This window comes from Pararge aegeria, chromosome 4 (genome assembly GCF_905163445.1).
Source record: "Pararge aegeria chromosome 4, ilParAegt1.1, whole genome shotgun sequence".
NCBI classification, from domain to species: Eukaryota; Metazoa; Arthropoda; class Insecta; order Lepidoptera; family Nymphalidae; genus Pararge; species Pararge aegeria.
In genome coordinates this window covers 12,608,106-12,628,557 of record NC_053183.1, presented here as the reverse complement: position 1 = coordinate 12,628,557, position 20,452 = coordinate 12,608,106, and the positions used below count along the sequence as shown (strand labels likewise).

Genomic DNA, 20,452 nt, shown 5'->3' with positions numbered 1-20,452 from the left:
AGGCCTACTCCAGGGTTCGGGTCTCCTCTCAGGTTTATGGATTGGTAGACTTCACACGCCATTGAAAACATTATGGAGAACTCTCAGGCGTGCAGGTTTCCCCACGATGTTTTCCTTCACCGTTTAAAGCAAAATTGCTTGAATTAAAACGCACATAACTTCGAAAAGTCAGTGTTGCGTGCCGGGGCTCGAACTCGGTCGCCACGAAAGCCTTACCCACAAGGGTAAGGGGTAAGGGTAAGGGTTATATGCGCTTACTAAATGCTTTTTTAAGTATAATAAACAGTACGCATAAAAAACAAAGCCATCCTTAAAATTTGTTTGTCTGTCCGTTGTTCCGGCTAATCACCAAAACATCTAGACTGATTTTGGCACTGGCAAAAAGCTGATGTCATAATATATGAAATTTGTTTTTTTTTTTAATCAAATATAAACGACAGACGAAGTTGCCTATATCCGTAAGCGGTCTTAGAGAAGTGGCGCAAGAAACTCCTAAAACAACCAATCTTTTAAATTTCAACTTACGAACACAGTATTACAAAATGTTCTAATGACTCATATTTTATACCATTGACCAATTCATAAACACAGCCTTAAACGGTATTTAGCAAATACGGTGGCGTTCTTTCGGCCTACAACCTACAATAAATTAATTAAATATATCATGCTATGCAAATACTGTTAATCAAACAAATGGCGTTGTCACGAAGTCCATTTCATATTACGTCAGTGTGGCTGTCACTGGCTATCACAGTGTACTCTCACCAAGTGGTGGTTGGTTAATTCGGGGTTCATTGGTAAAAACAAAAAAAAATTGTATACAACATTTTATTTGTTTTAAGCTGATAGTTTACATTGTCAAATTTAATCGAAAAAGGGATCTCTAGATTTTAAGTTTCACTTAACGTGCAACTAGGACAAAGTAATCTATGATTGGTATCAAGACGTGCAGGAAGAACCAGATTAAAAATCGATGAATCAATGATTTTATCACGATATCTCGTTTTAAATTTCAACTCTGAAGCCATACTACGTGTGCAACCTATACCGTGAGCTACGTACTAAAAGTTACGTTTGTTCACAGGATATATTACACTATTGACTCTGCTGGTCTTCGCTTCAGTGGAAACAAACCCTAAAACACCTTTTACAATTTTAATTATAACATAATATACTGCGTTCATTAGTTTTCACAATTCAATGGTATTATATCAAATACATTTTTATCAATAATTATTAAAACCACAATTCAATAAATAGTTTTATTTTAAATAAAGACACTAATGAATACAGTATCAACTAGACGAATGGTGAGTCGCCTTTAGTTGTCATAGAAAAAGACCTGATCAATTTCAATAAATCATTAAAGCCGGAAACACATTGACAACACGCCACCATACTCCACGCGATAAAGGTGTTTTTCTAATAATATAATAGTTTTTATAGAAATAAATTACCAACTCCCGGCGATGAGTATTGGTAATGTGTTTTTTATCTTCTGAGTTTACTGGTCAACATGCGGACTGCACGTGGTGTGGGATGTCGGGTTGCATGTTTTCCCGTCCCGTTACTTGAATTATATTAAAAACTACAAAAGCACTTACCATAGTTCCTTTTAAAGGAAAAACATATATATTGATCAGATCTCTTTTCTTTCTACTTACAATAGTCTACTTTATCATTTAAATCTTGTAGAATTTGCAGTTGTTCAATTTTATACAGAAAATGAAATGATGAAACAATTAAACAGTGCGTACTTCGTGACACAGAAGGATGAACTTAATTGACACGATTTAAAGACAGGGACATATTTATAACACGCTACCCCATACGACTTGAAACTTATTGGTTCATCTTTGTAAAATATATTAATAAAAATTAATCGGCTAATCAATGCTCTATTAATAAAAATAATAATTGCTCTCTATCCTAAACTAAGCCCGATATTGCTTTATGTCCGCGTTAGACTTTTGGTAATTGTCTAAATGCGTAAAAAGAAATCAACTTAAAAGTTAAATTAAAAATATTTTCTGATGTAAGGATAAATAAAGCTTTGTTTAGGATATAGAATAATGATTAATCTCCGAATAGAAGGTAACTCCGATAAACTTTAAAAAGGTGTCAATTTTGTTCAGTTTCTTGTGTACAACACATAATCAATGCCTTTTTAATTTTAAATCATATTTTAACACAATTGCTCATACTGCAATGAAGCGAAAGAAACCACATATATAAGTAATAATATGAATTCTCATTAATTTTTCCACACCATTTGAATGAACAAAACCGATCTCGACCCAATACCTATTATGGAACTGATTAAATAACCATCAAAAAATATGATTTATTATTATATTATAGTGAGTTAAAGAGGTTTATTTTTATTCAAATGAAGTGAATTTACAGTTCTAGTCGAAATACTTTATGAACTTTCTATTTACAGATTGTTAAGTTAGTAAAGGAACCAATTTTAAATACATTATCATTCAAACGTAACAAGTGTTATTTGCTTTCAGTCACTAATTGTGTTGTAAGAATATGAATGAAACACTTTTAAAGAAGTAACTCGCAATTAAAAACAAAGCTTGAACAGCAACTTGTAAATAATGTTGACATATTATGTGAAAAACATGTAACACATATTATGTGAAAAGGTAAGGGCAACCTCAGATCTAAGCACTAACGACTAATTGCTGCTATTATTATTATTGGACAATTAATATACATGAATAATTAGTTTAAGTCGATTGTTATCAATACAAATCCGAGATAATATCGAAATTGTCATTAATAAATTCATAAATTACTTAAACCTCAGACTTTTGGATGTGGGATTTACACATATTCAAGCATAATACACACATTTCACGTATCGGCACATGCAAGCTCGGTTTAAAAGTATTTTATAATATAGATGTACATACATTTTTAGTCATTCATCCATTGAAAATAAGATTTCACTCACGAATTTGGAGCCATCGTTACTTTGCTACTTTTTTCACCACAATCCGCCAATAGCATGTGCCAATACTATATTGAAGCGGAAACAAAACAATAAGCTGGATTCTCGTTGAATAGCAAAAATGATTAAAACGATAGGTAACCTGTAAACTTGCCTTGGAGAAACCAAATAATTCAATATTTTCAATGGTTCATAATAATATTAGAACATATAAAATTATTATACTATGTACCTCATACATAACAATGCACAAGGTGAAAAGGTTCGAACACCGACTACGACAGCAATATTAGTGAAATGTCATTTATATTTAAAAAAAAGGTATAAAACAATCTACAAACAAAAATTCAATTCTTCATCGGAACAGTGTCATATCACTTTCAGGTTGGCTTTTAGAAAAATAAAGTAGAGTTAGGTTTTCAATTGGAAATACTAAACAACAAAATGATACTATAGAATTTAACTAAAATATTTCACACTAATTGCCCGATAATTTTAATTACTTTTTTTATTTTTATTTCATAAATTATTTCCATATAAGCCAGGAAGTATGCATGGGTCTACACACACTATGGCCAATCATAAAAATAAAAATGTATTGTTTTTAAGAATTGATTTAATAATAGTCCGTGGAAAACATTAGTATACTGTTGCGGTTATATAATGTTGAATTTATATTATTAAATTAATTTCGAAAAACAATAACTACATTATCTTGAGTCACTAATAGGAATAGTAATAAAATTCTGTATGTTGAGTTGTCTTAGTGATACAAATGATAACTTAGTGATACTAATCATCAATTCTAACAAGAAGTTTCTAAGTCTACAAGACTTAATACACAATACCATACATTATTTTTAATACATACTTAGTGACTAAACATCCGGAAACACAAGTCGGTCTACCAACATATGTTAAACATAACTAAGTCTACGATTCTGGATCTGTCGACGCGTACGTCGCGCAGGTCGCTTTGCTGGTCTGAAACAATAATACGAAACATATAATTTGTCTGCGTTGTATTACTGGTGTTTTTTTACTTTTTATAGTAATAATAATTGTCCGGACCAAGCAGATGGCCTCATGGTAGGCTGAAACCCATCGCATATAAACCGAGCAACACTTCGCAGGGCATGTAAGGAACACGTCCTGCAACCGGAAGCGTAGGTGTTAAGCCTCATGTGCCTGTAATTACATAGGCACCAACGCCCTTCACACCGATCACATCATTGCAACAATGCTGCTTTGCGGCAGAAATAACCATGGCGTCAGTTCCACCCCGATCGATCTCTGTCACAAAAAGCTCTACTAATACTAAAAACTACTCTGCGAGTTACCCTGTTAAAAAAAAACTGTCGAACGAAATTTCGAGGTACCCGGGATAAAGCATATCCTAAAAAACAAGTCCAGCATCCAACCTTAGCGTCATTCAAGATTGCGTCCAGCGAACAACCAATCACAAGAGGGGCGCGTTCGAGCAAGATCATGTTCATTGGTTGCTTGTAGGATTGAACGCCGAGGTTTGGCCAATTGCTTCGGACACCCAAGGGATACCTAAACTATACTTATTAAAGAGATAGTTAGTGAGCTATATCTGTGCCAAATTCCGTCAAAATCGTTTCAGTGGTTGTGCCGAACATATATAGCAAACCAATAAACAGACTTTTGTATCTTTCTTATCTTATGTCTTACAAAACTAAAACAATTATTTCGAATCTTGCATTCCGCCAGAACCTGAACCTAGCCTAATACTATGATATGTATGCTCACTATAAAGCTACTTTAAAACTACCAGGCAATAATCAATCTGAAGATTTATTTATTAATTAATCACAGGTGTAAAACTATTTCTAATTTATCAACCTTTGAAACTTAAACTAGTTAAAAATTTAATTTGCGAACATCTAAGCCTAGTTCTATGAAATCTTAGCTTACCTCACAGCTGTCATAAAACTCCAAGGCTGTATAGCTGTCGGGGAAAGTGACGGTTATCGACTTTTCTACAGACACGTTGCTGGTGTAATCAGCCCCCGACCAGGAACATGTGTCGCCAGACAGCTGTTCGAATAAAAAAATATATTAAACATTTGTAATACAAAGATCGGGGATAGCCTAGTGGTCGGGGCTTCGGTCTCCCAGTGAGAAAGAAAACATCGTGAAAACTGCATGTCTATGAGTTCTCCATATCGTTCTCAAGGTCGTGTGAAGTTCCACCAAACCGCACTTTGTTAGCATGGTGGAGTACTGCCTAAACCCTTCTCATTCTGAGTCACGTCAATAAAATGTAGTATATAAACGTTTTTCTGTCAGTAAAGCTAAAAGTATTAATTAAACCCAAATAAAAAGATAACGTTTTTCATCAGTTAGACATAGTTTATCGAAAAGGATCCAAGATTCACCTTGAAGTATAGAAGTAGTCTCGATACGTTAGGTTAGGTATATGTTAGGGTATTCTCCAAAGAGAATACCGTTCAGTTACAAGAGAACTAAAAACAAAAATCATTCATTTTAAAACCGTTACTTTGACAATATTTTTTTTATTTTTTCCTAAAGCTGTAGAATGACTGTGTTACAAATATCTCAGTTGCACTCCCTCAAACTGAATATTTTTTGCTTCAAGTTTAAATATTTAGGGCGATAAAATAATTGTGACAAAACATTACAATATTATAAGTATTTTTTCATGCTCAGCTTTTAAAGATGCTGTCAGTTAGTGAAAAAACAAAACATAACTATTTCATCGTTATACCACTATGGCCCTAATGCCCGTTTTCACTTTCGACGAACAAGACAATGCAGAAGTAGGTAATGCCTAAGATTCCTAGGCATTAATTTTCCTTTTTTTACCTGATTTCATCAGGCAACTAGAACCTAACTCGTCTATGACTCTTGCCAAAAGGTGTGGTATTTTGTGTTTGTATTGTCATATTTTTCATTTCTTAGTATGAAATTTAAGGTTAATTTAAAAAAATGAATTTATATTTTTTTCATCTATTAAGTTTACGAGTTCCCTTATCATAAAGCACCGCAGAATCGGCGACGTGACTTTAGACGGCGCCTCTCGTCTCCTAAATCATTAGGCATCCGATTTAAGAGTTCCCTAGGTTTAGTGATAACAGGGATAAATATCTTGAAAACTATTGGGGGTTTATTCCTTTTCGTTTAATTACGTCTAACAGGATACCCTGTGATGGGTTTCATGAGTAACCCTAAAATAATGTTACCTGGAACTCGGTATCAGTATGGATGAGCATGTCAGCTAGTATCTCGCCGGTGTTGTAATCCGTGACGAGGATCTTGGGCGAGCAGATGTCTTGATCGAAAGACACTTGTATGTGCGTCTGCTCGTGAGTCTCTTGATGCCCGTCCCGCTGCACCACAGCCTTGCACGGGTAGTACGCAGACGACTCTTCCTCATCCTCGTTCTGTTCAATATGGTGGAATTTATTATAGACTAATAGGTGACGTAAGTTTTTAAGAATTGGTCTGCACAAAGACCTAGACACAGCGGATTTGGAATTTTTGGGATAATGATGCTACGAGTACAATTGATTTAGATTATTGATAAGGGGTTTTGGTGACTTTTTATATAAGAAGAATTTTTAATTATTTTAAAAATACCACGGAAAGTGATATCGACTCGATAGAGAAGTATGTAACGAAATAATGATGTAATAAACTAGTATTCTCTGACATTTGAAAGGTGCGAAAGGTGTGTGGGATAATTAGATAGACAATTTCAGAGTTATTCCAACAATTTAACTCATTTTCTTTCTGCAGCAGTCATAAAAATAGCATCCTGTATTTAATTTGAATAGCATTAAAAATTAATACCACAGGAATGATATCAATGATAATTATGAAAAAAAAACTTACCCCATAGTAGTATTCATAGCCTTCAGCGTTTTCATAGTCATGCTCGTAATCCTCGTCATCATAGTTCCCATGACCTTCCTCCGGCTCTTCAAACTGAACTTGTTTCGTGTCGCTAGTTTCACCCGCCTTCTGCGAATCGCCGTTTTCTTTCTTCTCAGTTTCATTGGAAGGTCCTACATCTGGTTTAGGTGCTACACTAGCGTGTGATACAGAGGGAGCCTTACTATCCGCACGGGCACCTTCTAAATGCTTCGGTAGCCGCAATGGAGGGACACTCTCAAACTTTATCTCTCGGCCTTCTTTTTCATTCCTTATGGCCTGTGCGGCTGACGCTTGTATTTTCTGCATAATTGTAAATGTTTGCTTATTAACAAAAATGTGTTTAATATATTAGTGATTGGCACTAATAAATCTATTGTTCATAATCTTTAAAATAAATCGACAAGACAAGTCAAGTGTCAATTTAGTTTAGTTCAGAGATTCAGTTGGAATATAATGAGAAGCATTGTCTACTCGATCTAATGGAATGGAAATTTATTTAGCAAAATGTCAATGCCATATAAGATGCATATTTTGAATGTTTTAAAACAACCAAAGTAAATAAGCAGGTACAAATTAGGTTCCGTCCGCTTTTAATCAACAATCCAAATAACAAAATAACAGCAATGCAAATTATATGCAAATTTGCGATTGCGAAAGTTTAGATGGATGTTGGTTATTCGAATGAAATTTAGCACAATGATAGATTTAATTCTGGAATACCACATAGGCTAAAAATGTTTTCGTGGGATCGATATATTTTTTTATTTTTGACAGATCAAGAAATTGTATTTTAATTTTGCATATAGCGGTAGTTTAGAAAACAGAGAATAACAGGCATATGCACATTAAAGTTTCCAGGCGAACGAAGCTGCGAGTAACAACTAGTTAGTATTCTACTAAAATGAGTACATACCCTGACACACTCTACGACCTTGTTGTGGAAAGCTTCAGCTATTTCAGCTGTTTTGAATTTAGCTGCCAATGTTTCGTGCTCGCCTTCACTCTCGGCGAAATTCTGGCCGGCCCAAGTCCAAGCACAGACTGAATTTTTCAATGGCAACAAATTTAAGTCCATAAACAGGAGCATATTTAAAACAGCTTTGTGAACCTACAAAAACAAAATAATATTTTCAATACTAATATTAAAAAGTAAAAAAATCGTTTGTCTGTTTGTAATCGATAAACTCTTGACACTCCTAAGCTAATTTTAATCATTCTTTCACCATTTGAAAGGTTTCTATCCAGTAGTAATTTAAGCTATATTTTATTGCGATAATAATAAGATGACAGCTTATTGAATGTAAATTACAAATACGCCATAATAACGCATTTTCAAAAGCACGCCTTTCAAAGGGTTTATTAGTCATTCATTATTATTCCTTACAAAACAGTTTTATTTTTTAGTGACAACATTAAGTTGACCCATGCCATCTACAAAATATTATTTGGGCACAGTCTACGAGATAATGTAAAATTAAAACAGCGCGATCACGCGGTTGCGGGATGTAATATGCATTAAATAAATAAATAAAAAATTAATTAAAATAAGGATAAGACCAGAATAAAATTTAAAACACATATAGCCATAAACATACATAACACACATATGGTCGGGAAAGACTAATATAGAAAGAATTGAAACTGCTATAAGCTGGCCTGTAGCTGGACATACTGGCCCTTTGTTGGCCACAATTGTCCCGTCCACTGTTGCACGCATATTAGAACGAAAAACGAAGAGCTGAGCCACAAATTCATGATGTCAATTATTACTCTTTTTAATTATAATGATTATATCTATTATAGGAAATCTAGACTGCTCTGAATTAAATATTTTATTAATAAGTCATTAAATTGTTATGAATTTTTCACATCTTAAACCAAATGTAAGCCAAGCAAGTGTATGAAATAATATTTCAGTGATTGGAGGAATCAATGACTACATTATACTACTTTTAAATTCATTGATAAATAAACAGGTGGTTGCAATGAAGGCCGATTGACGCAGTAGGCGGCAACCCTGCTTTATGAGTCCAGAGCCGTGGGTTCGATTCCCATAGCTGGAAATGTTTGTGTGATGAACAAGACCGTTTTTCAGTGAGGTGTTTATGTTTAAATTATAAGTATTTATGTATATTATTCATTAAAGTATTCATCACTCATCTTTGTATACATAACACAAGCTACGCTTAGTTTGGGGCTAGATGGCGACGTGTGTATTATCGAAGTATATTTTTTTAATTTTTTTTTATTATTATATTAAAAAAAAAAGTGCGTGTGTGCGATTTTGTACTCTTCACTTGAAACCTAAACATAATTATTAGTATCTTTAAAGTGAAAAAGGATCGTCAATACGTTATTTTAATCGATTCATTTAATTCTCACCTGTTCTCTTCTTAGAAGAAAACGATAACTGTTACGCTGCGGATGATACAATATTTTCATTTCACCGACTCCGCGCTCTTTCCAGTCACGAGATTTATCATCGAAGCGGAATAACTTGCAGCGTTCGCCAAACAGTTTTTGCTGCAATTTAAGATATATACATTTTGAAGAAGAAGGAGTTAAGCCGAAATCATTTAAAAAATCTTACATTACAACATTCTCCCAAAATTACGTTCAACACAAGTTACAAAACGTACCGTATTCTGCTTCAAAACTTATTTTTAAACAATTGTTGTTCAGTGGCCTTTAAAGATGCCCTGGGACACAACAACCTCGAAAGACCTATATAGATATGGATTTAAATTCCTGCCCTACCTGATCCATCCTTAACAAAATTACGTATTGAGTATGATCTCTCATCACAATTTTGTAAGGAGATGACAGATCAGCAACAATCAGAAAATATGTACTATTAAAACATTTCATGTAACCATTCAAGATTAGCTATGACAATTTTATAATAATAAAGTAAGCGACATTACCTCATCTTCTTCACCAGTTGTAACTACGATCTTGTCAGGCATGGGCACAATGGGTTCGTAATGCGGATCGTATTCTTCCTCGGCGCTAGCAGCCGCTCCCGAATCGTCTGCCGCACCGCTATTATTCTTCGATTTATTGCTAGACTCCTTAGCAGACGTATTTACGAAGAGTTGTTGCCCGGCACCCTCCCATTTAAAACCGGGTTCTACTGAAATTGAGTTTTTTGTTACATCAAATAATAATTTTATAAAAAGGACGATAATTAACATTAACTACTAATTAGGCGTATATAATTAAATATATTTCGTACTCACCCTGTATTTTAATACTGGGAGAACTTGATACTAATGCTTCAAATGTTAGTGAACTATCAGCTTTACATAAAATGTCTTTTGTTGCAGAGTCAGCATTTACTATTGGTTCAACAGATTTATTTATTTCAAGTGTACTTGATACGTTATCCGATTTTTCACTAATTATTTTTGCATTGTTTTGATTTTCTTGCAGTTTTTCAAGTTGGTTTTTACTGGTAGAATCTGAGGTTTTTTGCTTATCTATAGTTGTTACGCCAAAGATGTTTTTGGGTGTTTCCCGACTCAGATCAGTTCCAAAAGAAAACGTTCCATTTCCAAATATTAGCGGTTTCGATTGTATACTTTTTAAAGCAGCAGGACCAAATATACTTTCTTGAGAATTATTACTAAAAAGGTTAACTTGAGAAACATTTGTATCCGAAAATATGGAGGTTGTCCGAGAATCACCCTTGTTAATTTGAGGGTTGAAACTAAATATAGACTTGTTAGTTGATAACCCTGTGCTGCCAGAGTTCTTCTCGCCAAAGATAGGTTTATTTTCGTCTGTGTGAGCTATAGTTTCAGTTTCAGATTTGCTCATATCATTTGAGGGATGCAACATATTTAATTTTGGAGCAGCTAAAATTGAAGTTTTAGACGCAGCCGTTTGGTTTTGCATTATTCCTCCAGTAACAAAAGAAACTGGTTGGGAAGAAATATGTGTGTTAGGACTATCCGTCAGAGTATTTTCTTTATCTGTTGAATCATTATCTGTAAAACTAAAAGTTGATGTTGCCAGTGAAGCAGCTTGTGTGGTATTCGATTTAATGGCGCTTAACGGGGTGCGGAACATAGTAGTGTTGGTAGACCTGTCAAAATTACTAGGTGTACCATAAACGGAACTAGTGGGACTCTGGAAAACTAATGGTGAATTTTTAAGTGGTGTAGCTGAATTCGAATCTACTGATAAACCCAATTTTGAACTTTTTGGTATTTCTTTCTCTGATTCTGGTTTAGTGTTGTTATCTTCCTCGCAACCTCTGCAACCTGAACATGGCTCTTTATTTTTATATGTATAGAAATTTTCTGGTAACATAAGCTCCTTAGCTCTTTGCTTTTCTTCACTTGAAGCTTGTATTTCAGTTACAAAAACAACATCTTCAGATGTTGTGTTTTCGCTATGCGGTTGATTATTGGCTCCGAATAAAACTTTTTTCCCAGCTAGTGCTTTATCAACAGCATCTTTAAACTGCAATGCTATTTCCTTATTTTTGAATCGAAGACAAAAGTGTTGAAGAACTACCTGCCCTTCACTGAAGTCGTTAGCATAAAATAGCCATGTTTTGTCATCCTTTGGTTTATATATAATTTCAGGCACCAAAGTGTGATTAAGGCAAATTTTGTGAATTTGGTCACGTCGCATCAATACTCTAAAACGTAAAATATTAGATGTAAACAAAATACAGAACGAAAATAATAATGTTTTGGGCTGTTTATATTAAATGACTTACCTCAGATTGCCAGTTTCCTTATGTTTTAGTATTTTGACATTGCCTACACCACGTTCTTTCCACTCCTTATTAAATATAAATAATTTGGCTCTGTGACAATATAGCTCCTCTTCTTGTTCTTCTCCAGTCACAACTTCAATCTATAATGTTTAAATAAAATACATTAAATGGAACTTTACGGAAATAATACGGTAATAGGATTTTAAAACTAGGAAATAAACTAACGAGAAAAAATTGTAACAGTATAACAAAATAATATGACTAAATTACCTTTTCTGGCATTGCAATAACCGGACTAAAGTGAATATGGTGACCTTCATCTTCAGATGCGTATTCATTATCATCACTGTCATCACCTTTATCGTCTTTTGGTGATTTGACGGGACTTTTTCCTTTCGTTGATGGTTTAAATGAGAATTCATATATTCCAGTACTCTTACCTAAAGATGTGATATTGGTTTTCGGCGTTTCCAATAAAGGTGCTTTCACAGGTGTTATGCTTACGCTCTCCATTTCATCTTTCTTTACGCTATAATTAATGGGACTAGCATTTTCAGAACTTACTTTATTAGCACTGAATAAATTTGGTGTAATTAGAGATTGCGTTGTCGCACCAAATGTAAGTGTTTCGGTTTTCGGAATACCGAAGGTAAATTTTTGAACATTACTTGTACTAAAAATGGCAGGCTCTGGGGTTTTTAGTATAGATGGATTGGAACTGGTTTCACTTGGCTTTTGTGTAGCGGTTGACGGAATACCGAAATTGAATTTTGGTGCATCATTGGTTTTGACTTCTGTTTTTTTAACAGTTCCATCCTTGGAACTATTACAAGCACAACATTGATCATGATTAGAATCATTGCGAATAAAACATTGTTTACATTCCCAAGATCCAGGTTTAGGTTTGAATTTGTCTCCCCATCCAGAAGTAATGACAGATGTTTTATTGCTATTGCTATTTAATTCTGGATTTGGAGTTTCGCAACAAGCACATTTCACAAACGTCTCTAAATTATTTGTATAGCATGTTTTACAGAACCAAGACCCTGGCTTAGGTTTGAACCTATCACCAAATCCTATTTGGTTATTTTGTTTGGCTGCATTCTGTTCTTCTTTTACAGCTTTTGCGTCATCGCAAATTTTAATTTGAGCTGCTTTAACAGCTTCAATAAAGTCATCACATATTTGTGCAGTTTTAAAACGTAAGCAAAATGTTTCGGAAACTAATTCACCTTCTGAAAAATCTTTGGCGCACCATGTAACTGCTTTATCCATATTAGGCATTTTTTGGAATGACATTTCTTTTGTGACAGAATGATTGCAGCAAACTTTCATAATCTGTTCTCTTCTCATCAAAAGTCGTAATTTTTTATTGCTTTCTTTATGCACAAGTAATTTAATATTACCAAGTCCCCTTTCTTTCCACTCTTTGTCTCCAACATCAAAGCGCAAAAGCTTAGCTCTATGTTCAAATAAAATTATTTCATCTTCTTCGCCAGTTTTTTGGTTAACGAGAGCAGGTAGTGGCACAACAGGTTTAAATTCTGCTGTTGGCTCGAAATCTTCAACTACATCTGACGTATTTAATTTCGTTAAATCTGCATTATCTGGCGTTTTCACAATTTGGTTACTTACACTAGTAGCTAGGTTCAAATTATTACCAAATGTGAATGAATTTCCTGCATTGAAAGTCAGTCCACTAAACACGTTAATTTTATTTTTCGGAGCTTCTACTTTCGTAGCTTCATTACCGGTAGTTTCCGCAATAGCTTTAAAAGATGGTTTACTGCTGAAAGTAAATCCTCCAACAACGGGTTTCCCAGATTGAATGTCAGCTGTAGTTTCTATTACGGAAGGGTTAACTTTGGTGACGCTTATTTCAAAATTTGATTTTGAAACATTACTATTATACTTGATATCATTTCCACCTACATTAGACGATTCTTTTCGGGCCTTCTCAAATGTTTCATAAAATTCTTTACCTAAGTCAGCTGTTTTAAATCTTATGCAAAACTTTTCAAGAATAACAGTTTCTTCAGCATAGTCATGAGCCATCCAACAATAAGCTTTAGTCTCATTTGTCATAGGGTTTAGTTCCATTTTAGGTGATATTATATGATTCGCACATATTTTGTGGACTTGTTCTCTCCTCATAAGTACTCTGACTTTGCCAGTTACTTTGTGTTTGAGCAATTTCATTACACCAATGCCTCTTTCTTTCCATTGCTTATCAACAAATCTAAATAGTTTTGCTCTGGAACTGAATATAACGGTTTCATCTTCTTCGCCAGTAGTAATTTTAACTTCTGCAGGTAATGGTATAATTGGTTTAAAGTCTGGACATGGGTCATAATTATCAATAGATGTGTTACTTCTTTCAGATAAAGTTCGTGATTTATTAATACTAGTATTTGGGGAAAACCCAGTGAAAATACCATCAACAACGCTTTCCGATTTGTCGGATTTATCGAATAAATTACCACTAGGTTTAGATAACGTGTTTTCTGCTTGAGAAGACAAGTTGCTATTCCAATTCAAAATACTCGACGCTGTTGTGACATTAGATTTATATGATGTCGGGAAACTAAAGACAGGAGGTGCTACTGTCTTACAATCATTTGAAGAAGGCAATGGTATTTGATAATTATGGGGACTTCCTTTAACATGTTTCTGTGGTATTGTTACACTTAACACTGGTGCTGGCACAGTGGCGCATGTTGGCAAGGGATCAGAAGAAGTTATCACAACATTCACAGGTAATGATTTTGAATTTTCTTTGGAATCCAGTGACACTTTAGACGTAGATCCTGTCGCAGCTTTTGGTGCAACGGATGTCGAAGATACAGTAGATACGGCGGGTATATTATGTGTAGTAGGAACAGAAGGCATAGTTGGAACAGTAGGGAGTGTCGGAGGAACAAGATGTGCGACATCAAGATACATTTGATCTGGTGTAGGATAAACTCCTGGATAATTCATTTGAGCTCTTGTCGGATCAAACATCTGTGATGCACCGGGCACAGCTGGTGGCTGCGCAAATTGAGAATATTGGTTGTAAAGGTTATAAAAATTCTGTCCGTAAAGTTGATATGGATTAGATGGCATAGAGAATGGAGGCATAAGACGTTGAGCAAATGGTGGCACGATTGGTGCAGCTTGAAAAGGAAGTTGTGCAGTAAAAGTCGGATTATCGTTTGTCCTGTAATCATTCTCTAAATTGTATAAAACACTTTCATCTATAGCGTGATCTGTTGAAGTCTTCTTTAATTTATTTACTTCTTTTTTTAACTCTGCAATTTGTTTCTTCAAGTCTTTAACATCTTTCGACTCATTTCTACATTCGTCTATTTGTTCTTTGACTTGATCAACAGATATTTTAAGGTCTTTAAATTGATCTGTCGTGTTTTCAATGTGGGAATTAATAGTACTTATAATATGATTTCCCAATTTTCGATTCTCTTCAAACCAGTTTCTGGTTTGATCCATAAAAACATTGATTGTAGTTTCTGTTTTGTGGAAGTTATTTATTTGTTTTTCTATCCTGTCTAAAAATAATTGATCTACTTGAGCACTTTCAATTGTCTGGGAATCAATTGCTGTACGGTAAGCTGTAGCATTAACATTAACGCCCTGTCTTGTCTGCTTAGGTGTGGAACTAACATTCTGATAATGATTTGATCTAGATCGCATTGGTGCAATTTCACTAACAGAATACTCATCTGATAAGTCAACATCATTCGTAGCACTAGCTGCCAAATCAATGTCAATTCTGCTGAGTTGTGATTCTAAATCTTCTATTAATGTTTGTAAATCAGTGTATAAAGAATGACTTGTATTCTCTTCAAAATTTTTCATACTATTCAAAGCTTTATAAGCATAATGCTTAGCTTTATTTAATAAACTTCCATACTTACTATCAATATTTTTAGATAAGCTGGTTTCCTCCAATGCTATTTTTTTGTAGGTTTCACTGAGATAGTAGTAAGCTTGTGGTGATTTCACATTAGATAGAAGATTAATAACCTTTTCATATTCACCATCATTAAGATGTGAAAGTGCAATTTGCAGTTTGCTCTCTTCTAACAAAAGATTAATTTCTTTCGTACTGAGCTGTTTGTGTGTATAATCAAACATTCTCTTTTCGAATATTTTTAAAACAGTTTTTGATTTCAATTTCTCGAGAAGGGGTATGGCTGATGAGTAATAAAGTAAAGCTCGTACTTCCAGGTTTGCTTTTTCTTCCGAAGCATTTGTTTTTTTAGCTTTTGTGATAAAAGTTCTTCCTAAAATACATAATAATTCAGGATCAAGCGCATGGTTGTCAATACATCGCACCACTTCAATACCACGACTTAATGTGGATCGAATATCAGTGTACTCCATACCCAGCTCGTTTTGGCTGAATTTGTATGCACAATCCCACCATTTAGTCTGAGGGAGGGAACACAAAAGATCTGTAATGTTGGCTGGAAAGAGACCTGGCATTTCTATAGAAACAAAGTTAGTTTTGTTATCTTTCAGATTTTGAGCTGTAAATGTAGCGCTATAAAGAAAGGCGAGAATATCCATTTTATTAAGAGTTTCAGGCCCACAGCTTGCAATCGCAGATGGGCTTAGCATATCAAATAATGTACATCTAAACTCAGCATAGTTTTTATAATTAAGTAGAATCCAGACAAAATGGTGAAGAGAATTGGGATATTCTCTTTGTGCATCATCATCATAAGCCTGAACTTCTGATTTTCTTGGTAGCCTTAATAAAGGAACTTTAAATTGATCTGAAACTAAATGGGATGATTTCTTTTTGGCAAGTTGCTCTGGCACAGAAAATGTTTTTTCATACAAGCTATCTTTCCAGTAGGTTTTGGAGCAAAACTGAGAAACCTCATCTATAAAGACTTCACTTTTATCCTGCATATTAGCCAGCAAAAAATGCCCAGATTGAGAACATCTGTATGATCCCTCCAGATACCAACGACGCACAGCATTTTGTTGTTTCTCAGGTGCATGAGTTAACCAGTTAACTTTAGGATCAATTGGAATGGTTTGCCAAGCTATAAGCATCAAAGTTGCTGAACAATCCTTAATCTCTCTCCAATGGAATTGTCCTTTTTTAGTCTTTTTAAGTAAAAATGTTGCTGTATGAAATGCCAACTGCCCTTGATGATGTTTTAAAAGACTGTTATGAAATTCACGAAATCCTGGAGATGGACCCGTTTCCGCCACACTTTCAATAGATTGGTCATAATCATGGAGAAGATTGCTTGATTCTACCAAGCCTTTGGAAGAAGAATTTGGTACTTCAGTTAGACTTAAAACACAAATCCTCTCTTTTACTGTTAATAAAAGCAACTGGTATAACCAATCAGTTGTTGTTAAATGGTTGTACTTAAGAATTTCAGATAGACTTTCATACCAAGCATAATTGTTTGAAAATAACTTTTTATCTAACTCAATATTGCAACTATGATCAAATGCTTCTTTGATTTTATTATTACGAAGCAAATGTTGTATCAGACGGATATGAAGCACAGCATCTTTTGGCCTTGTATCCAATTCAGTTTTTAGTAACTTTACTAGAGCTTCTGGATCTGGGTTTGCAACAGACAGGAGTTTTTCTCGTAAACTAAATGTTACTGGATGTTTGGGAAACATAGCTTCAGCTTTTTCACACCAGTACTTAGCACGTCCAGAGTCAATGGTAACATCATCATCTGCTAGTAATTCACAAACTGAAACAAGGACAAATCAATAGAATTACTCATTATAAAGCTTTCAAAGATTATTATATAATTCTATCTATGTTTTAATAATTTTGATAATAAATTTTTTATTTGGGCCTTTTTTATCTGGAATTCAAACCAGCCTAATGAATAGAATTGATATAATTATTGCCTTGCTTTTGTATAGTTATTATCAACTAGAAGGAAAGAAGAGTGTGCTTAAAATCAATTTAAAAAATTTATAAATTAGTACAGTGACTTAAATATTTTTTTATCATGCCTGGGGTTCAGAAAATAAACCCACTATTTTTGTATCACTCCAGTGTCATTCAACTCTACAATTGTTATTAACATTATCGTTGTTAATCTAATCAGTTAAAATGTTAATTAAAAATCAATAATTTCCTGTTTCACAGTTGAGTTACAAAAGTGTACCTTACTTGTGTAGTTTTATGTATATTATACTTTTTAGTCATTTTCAACCTATACCTAGCCATTTTTGGTAGAGGTACAGCAAATAGCAAAAAAAAGTAGCAAGTAGCCTCAAAACATTTAAGAAGAAGTATACAAATAGGTACATTGGACTAAAAAAACCAACCTACAGTTAATGAAAGTATTTGTCACTTTCAAAGGGTCATCTTTACAACATCCTATATCAAAATCATAACAGAGCAATTGTAACACACACTAACTTCTCCTTCCATGGGTGTCTGGCCTTTTTTTGCTTTAATAATGTTTTTGTCATAACAAAGGTTTTTTTAAATACACTGTAGTGCATTAGGTAAGAAATTCCATGTTTTTTACAACTTTTAATTTAAGCAAATTTTAAGTGAACACTGCTCAGTTAGAGAAATTAAACAAGATGGTGGACTCAATTGCACAAAAATTGTGTTATAATGCCAGGGTATAGATCAAATATTTCATGTTTTATGGCATTTTTAAAGTAAACCGTTGTTTACACCAATATTATTTTTGTTGAAGCATTTATTCTTCTCCAATAAAAAGTATATCTTGTTAAAATTGGTAGATTATTTTTTTAACTATCTAGACAAGTGCTTGACTGCAATCACACCTGATGGAAAGTTATGATGCAGCCTAAGATGGGGTTTGCTTGCCTAGAAGATGCCTATTCACTCTTGATTTAAAGGCATTAGAAGGGCATTTGTGGCCTTTGCGGTGCATATCAGGGAGGAAGAAGCACACTTTGTACGTGTTGATGGTATTTCTACAGCATATAACAGTGCAAATTCTTTTGGTGCCTTGCAGTTCAATGGTAGAAAGGAGAATGTTTTACCAAATTGAATAGCTTGTGAGCACACTCTCTGAAATGTACCTTGTAGAATACATCTAGACAGCAAAGGTTTAAGATTTAAGACTTAGAAGTCTACTGACTACAAGGTTGTTGCCAATAAGTCGCCTAGCACCAAATCCAAAGCATCAAGCTGGTACTCGGCAGAGCCATCCTATAAATGGCTTTTGTACTACATACACAACTAATTTTGAGCTTGGCACAGGGCTAGACGTTGTTCCCGCATGAAGTAGCACTGAGGATGCCTAGTGCCTAGCAGTTTTAGCTTTGGATTAGATGCATTGTCCAGAGTTAAGATTGGACAAAATGCTGATACCTTAAAGCTCAATACTTTTCATTAATGTACTCCATTACGCGGAAAACAAAACCCACGCGTGTTGGTTTTGGAAGCATTAAACTATGCCAGATTAGTGTCACCCCAATCGGACACCTCGCTTAAGGCCAGTTTTAGGTATTCCTCCACCACACAGATAAGCACAGTGGCAATGTTGTACTATTCTCAAAGACAGGAAAAGTTCTAATATTTATAACCTGTCAGTTAGTGACAAGTGCCATATTGAACAGTCAAATTAATGTTATCAAATATTTTAAAAAGAACAAGGAATGTAATCTTTTTTAAATTATGTTAGATTTTTTCTTTTACTAGACCTTTCAAATTTAAGGGTAATATGGCCTATTGCTCTTGCCTTGAAGGTATTCAAGTTATATCTGGTCAGAAACACAGTTCCCGAGGAGGACATTCCACAACTTAGCAGTACTTATTCAAAGATTTGGTAAACTTTTTTGTGTGTGATGATTGAATATCAACCACATAAATATGACACCGCTCATAGCATCTTGTTGTGCTGTGGTGCATGCATATGGTCTTGAATGCATATGGAGGAACAAGATTGTGAAGTTCCTGGTTCTTAAGCATTGATCAATCTATGCTTTAAACCTAACTGGAGAACCTTTTTATTATTGTTGCTTAATACGCGCACCACGCCATAACACCGGTTGGAATTTGCGTACAACCTTCTATATATATATTTACTGATCACTTACCATCCAGAATAGTACTCGTTTGGGTAGGATCAATGTCCAGGGAGGTTTTATACTGCTCAATAGCTTTTTCCTTCTGCCCTAGCTTTTGAAATGCCTGGCCGAGTAGTTTATGGGCAGCTGCGTTATTCGATTTTTGGGTGAGGTACTGTTCTACGTATTTTTGACAGCTTCCATAATCCCCCACTTCGAAATACAACCGCGCAATAGAATATGCTCTAGTTTTGAACTGAAACGAATATACAAGAAGACAATAAATATTTTGAAAAAACTTGTAAAACGAAATCAATTTATAACAATATATCTTACGTCTTTGGGTGACAATTTGAACATCAAACTATCCACGTGTTTATCGACGTCCTTTTTGTTTCTATACATTTTCACAAATAATCACTAAACGAAAAACTCTCCGAATCTACACCAAAAGAAAATCAAATTAAATTAAATGGTTTACAAAGCAGACAAACTTTAATAAACCTCGTCATTATTTTTGCTAGAACGCGAATTTGTAAAATTTCTGACTTCCCTAAGTTGCCTATAACATAAACCAATTTTCCCTTTCCAGTTTCCACAGATTCTGGAAATTTTTGATTACCTAGCTAGTGGCTAAATAAAAAAAATCGCTAATAAAATTAACAAGTAATTATTATTTATCATTTTATGAACTTTTGGATAAATTATATGCTTTAGAGTATTTTAAATATTAACTCAGTGTATTTTATCATCACCAATGCGTGCCTTATTGTTCTTATACAAATCTTTACTAT

The 20,452-nt window shown here is 34.3% G+C and overlaps 1 protein-coding gene across 2 annotated transcripts; it reads right to left on the bottom strand.

Moving 5' to 3' along the window:
* Positions 1–810: 810 nt before the first annotated feature.
* LOC120637739 (E3 SUMO-protein ligase RanBP2-like) lies at positions 811–20,199 on the bottom strand. 2 transcript variants are annotated; one of them, XM_039909716.1, is made up of 12 exons: positions 19,995–20,199; positions 19,689–19,914; positions 11,883–17,344; positions 11,613–11,752; positions 10,123–11,531; positions 9,808–10,016; positions 9,266–9,406; positions 7,797–7,991; positions 6,842–7,183; positions 6,190–6,390; positions 4,901–5,023; positions 811–3,946 (listed from the first exon to the last, which is right to left on the bottom strand). In XM_039909716.1, exons 1-12 carry the CDS (start codon positions 20,061–20,063, stop codon positions 3,896–3,898), a joined length of 8,568 nt encoding a protein of 2,855 aa, XP_039765650.1. In that variant the 5' UTR covers positions 20,064–20,199; the 3' UTR covers positions 811–3,895. The 2 variants fall into 2 exon arrangements, with proteins under 2 accessions (XP_039765650.1, XP_039765652.1); XM_039909718.1 differs by having other exon boundaries at positions 9,808–10,013.
* Positions 20,200–20,452: the final 253 nt, after the last annotated feature.

Bases quoted from the DNA above. Each gene is read 5' to 3' on its own strand.
- LOC120637739 (XM_039909716.1), bottom strand. From the start codon at position 20,063: ATGTATAGAAACAAAAAGGACGTCGATAAACACGTGGATAGTTTGATG. The intron at 19,915-19,994 runs GTAAGATATATT...TATTCGTTTCAG, and splicing joins TCAAATTGTCACCCAAAGAC to TTCAAAACTAGAGCATATTC. The intron at 11,532-11,612 runs GTAAGTCATTTA...TTTACGTTTTAG, and splicing joins AAGGAAACTGGCAATCTGAG to AGTATTGATGCGACGTGACC.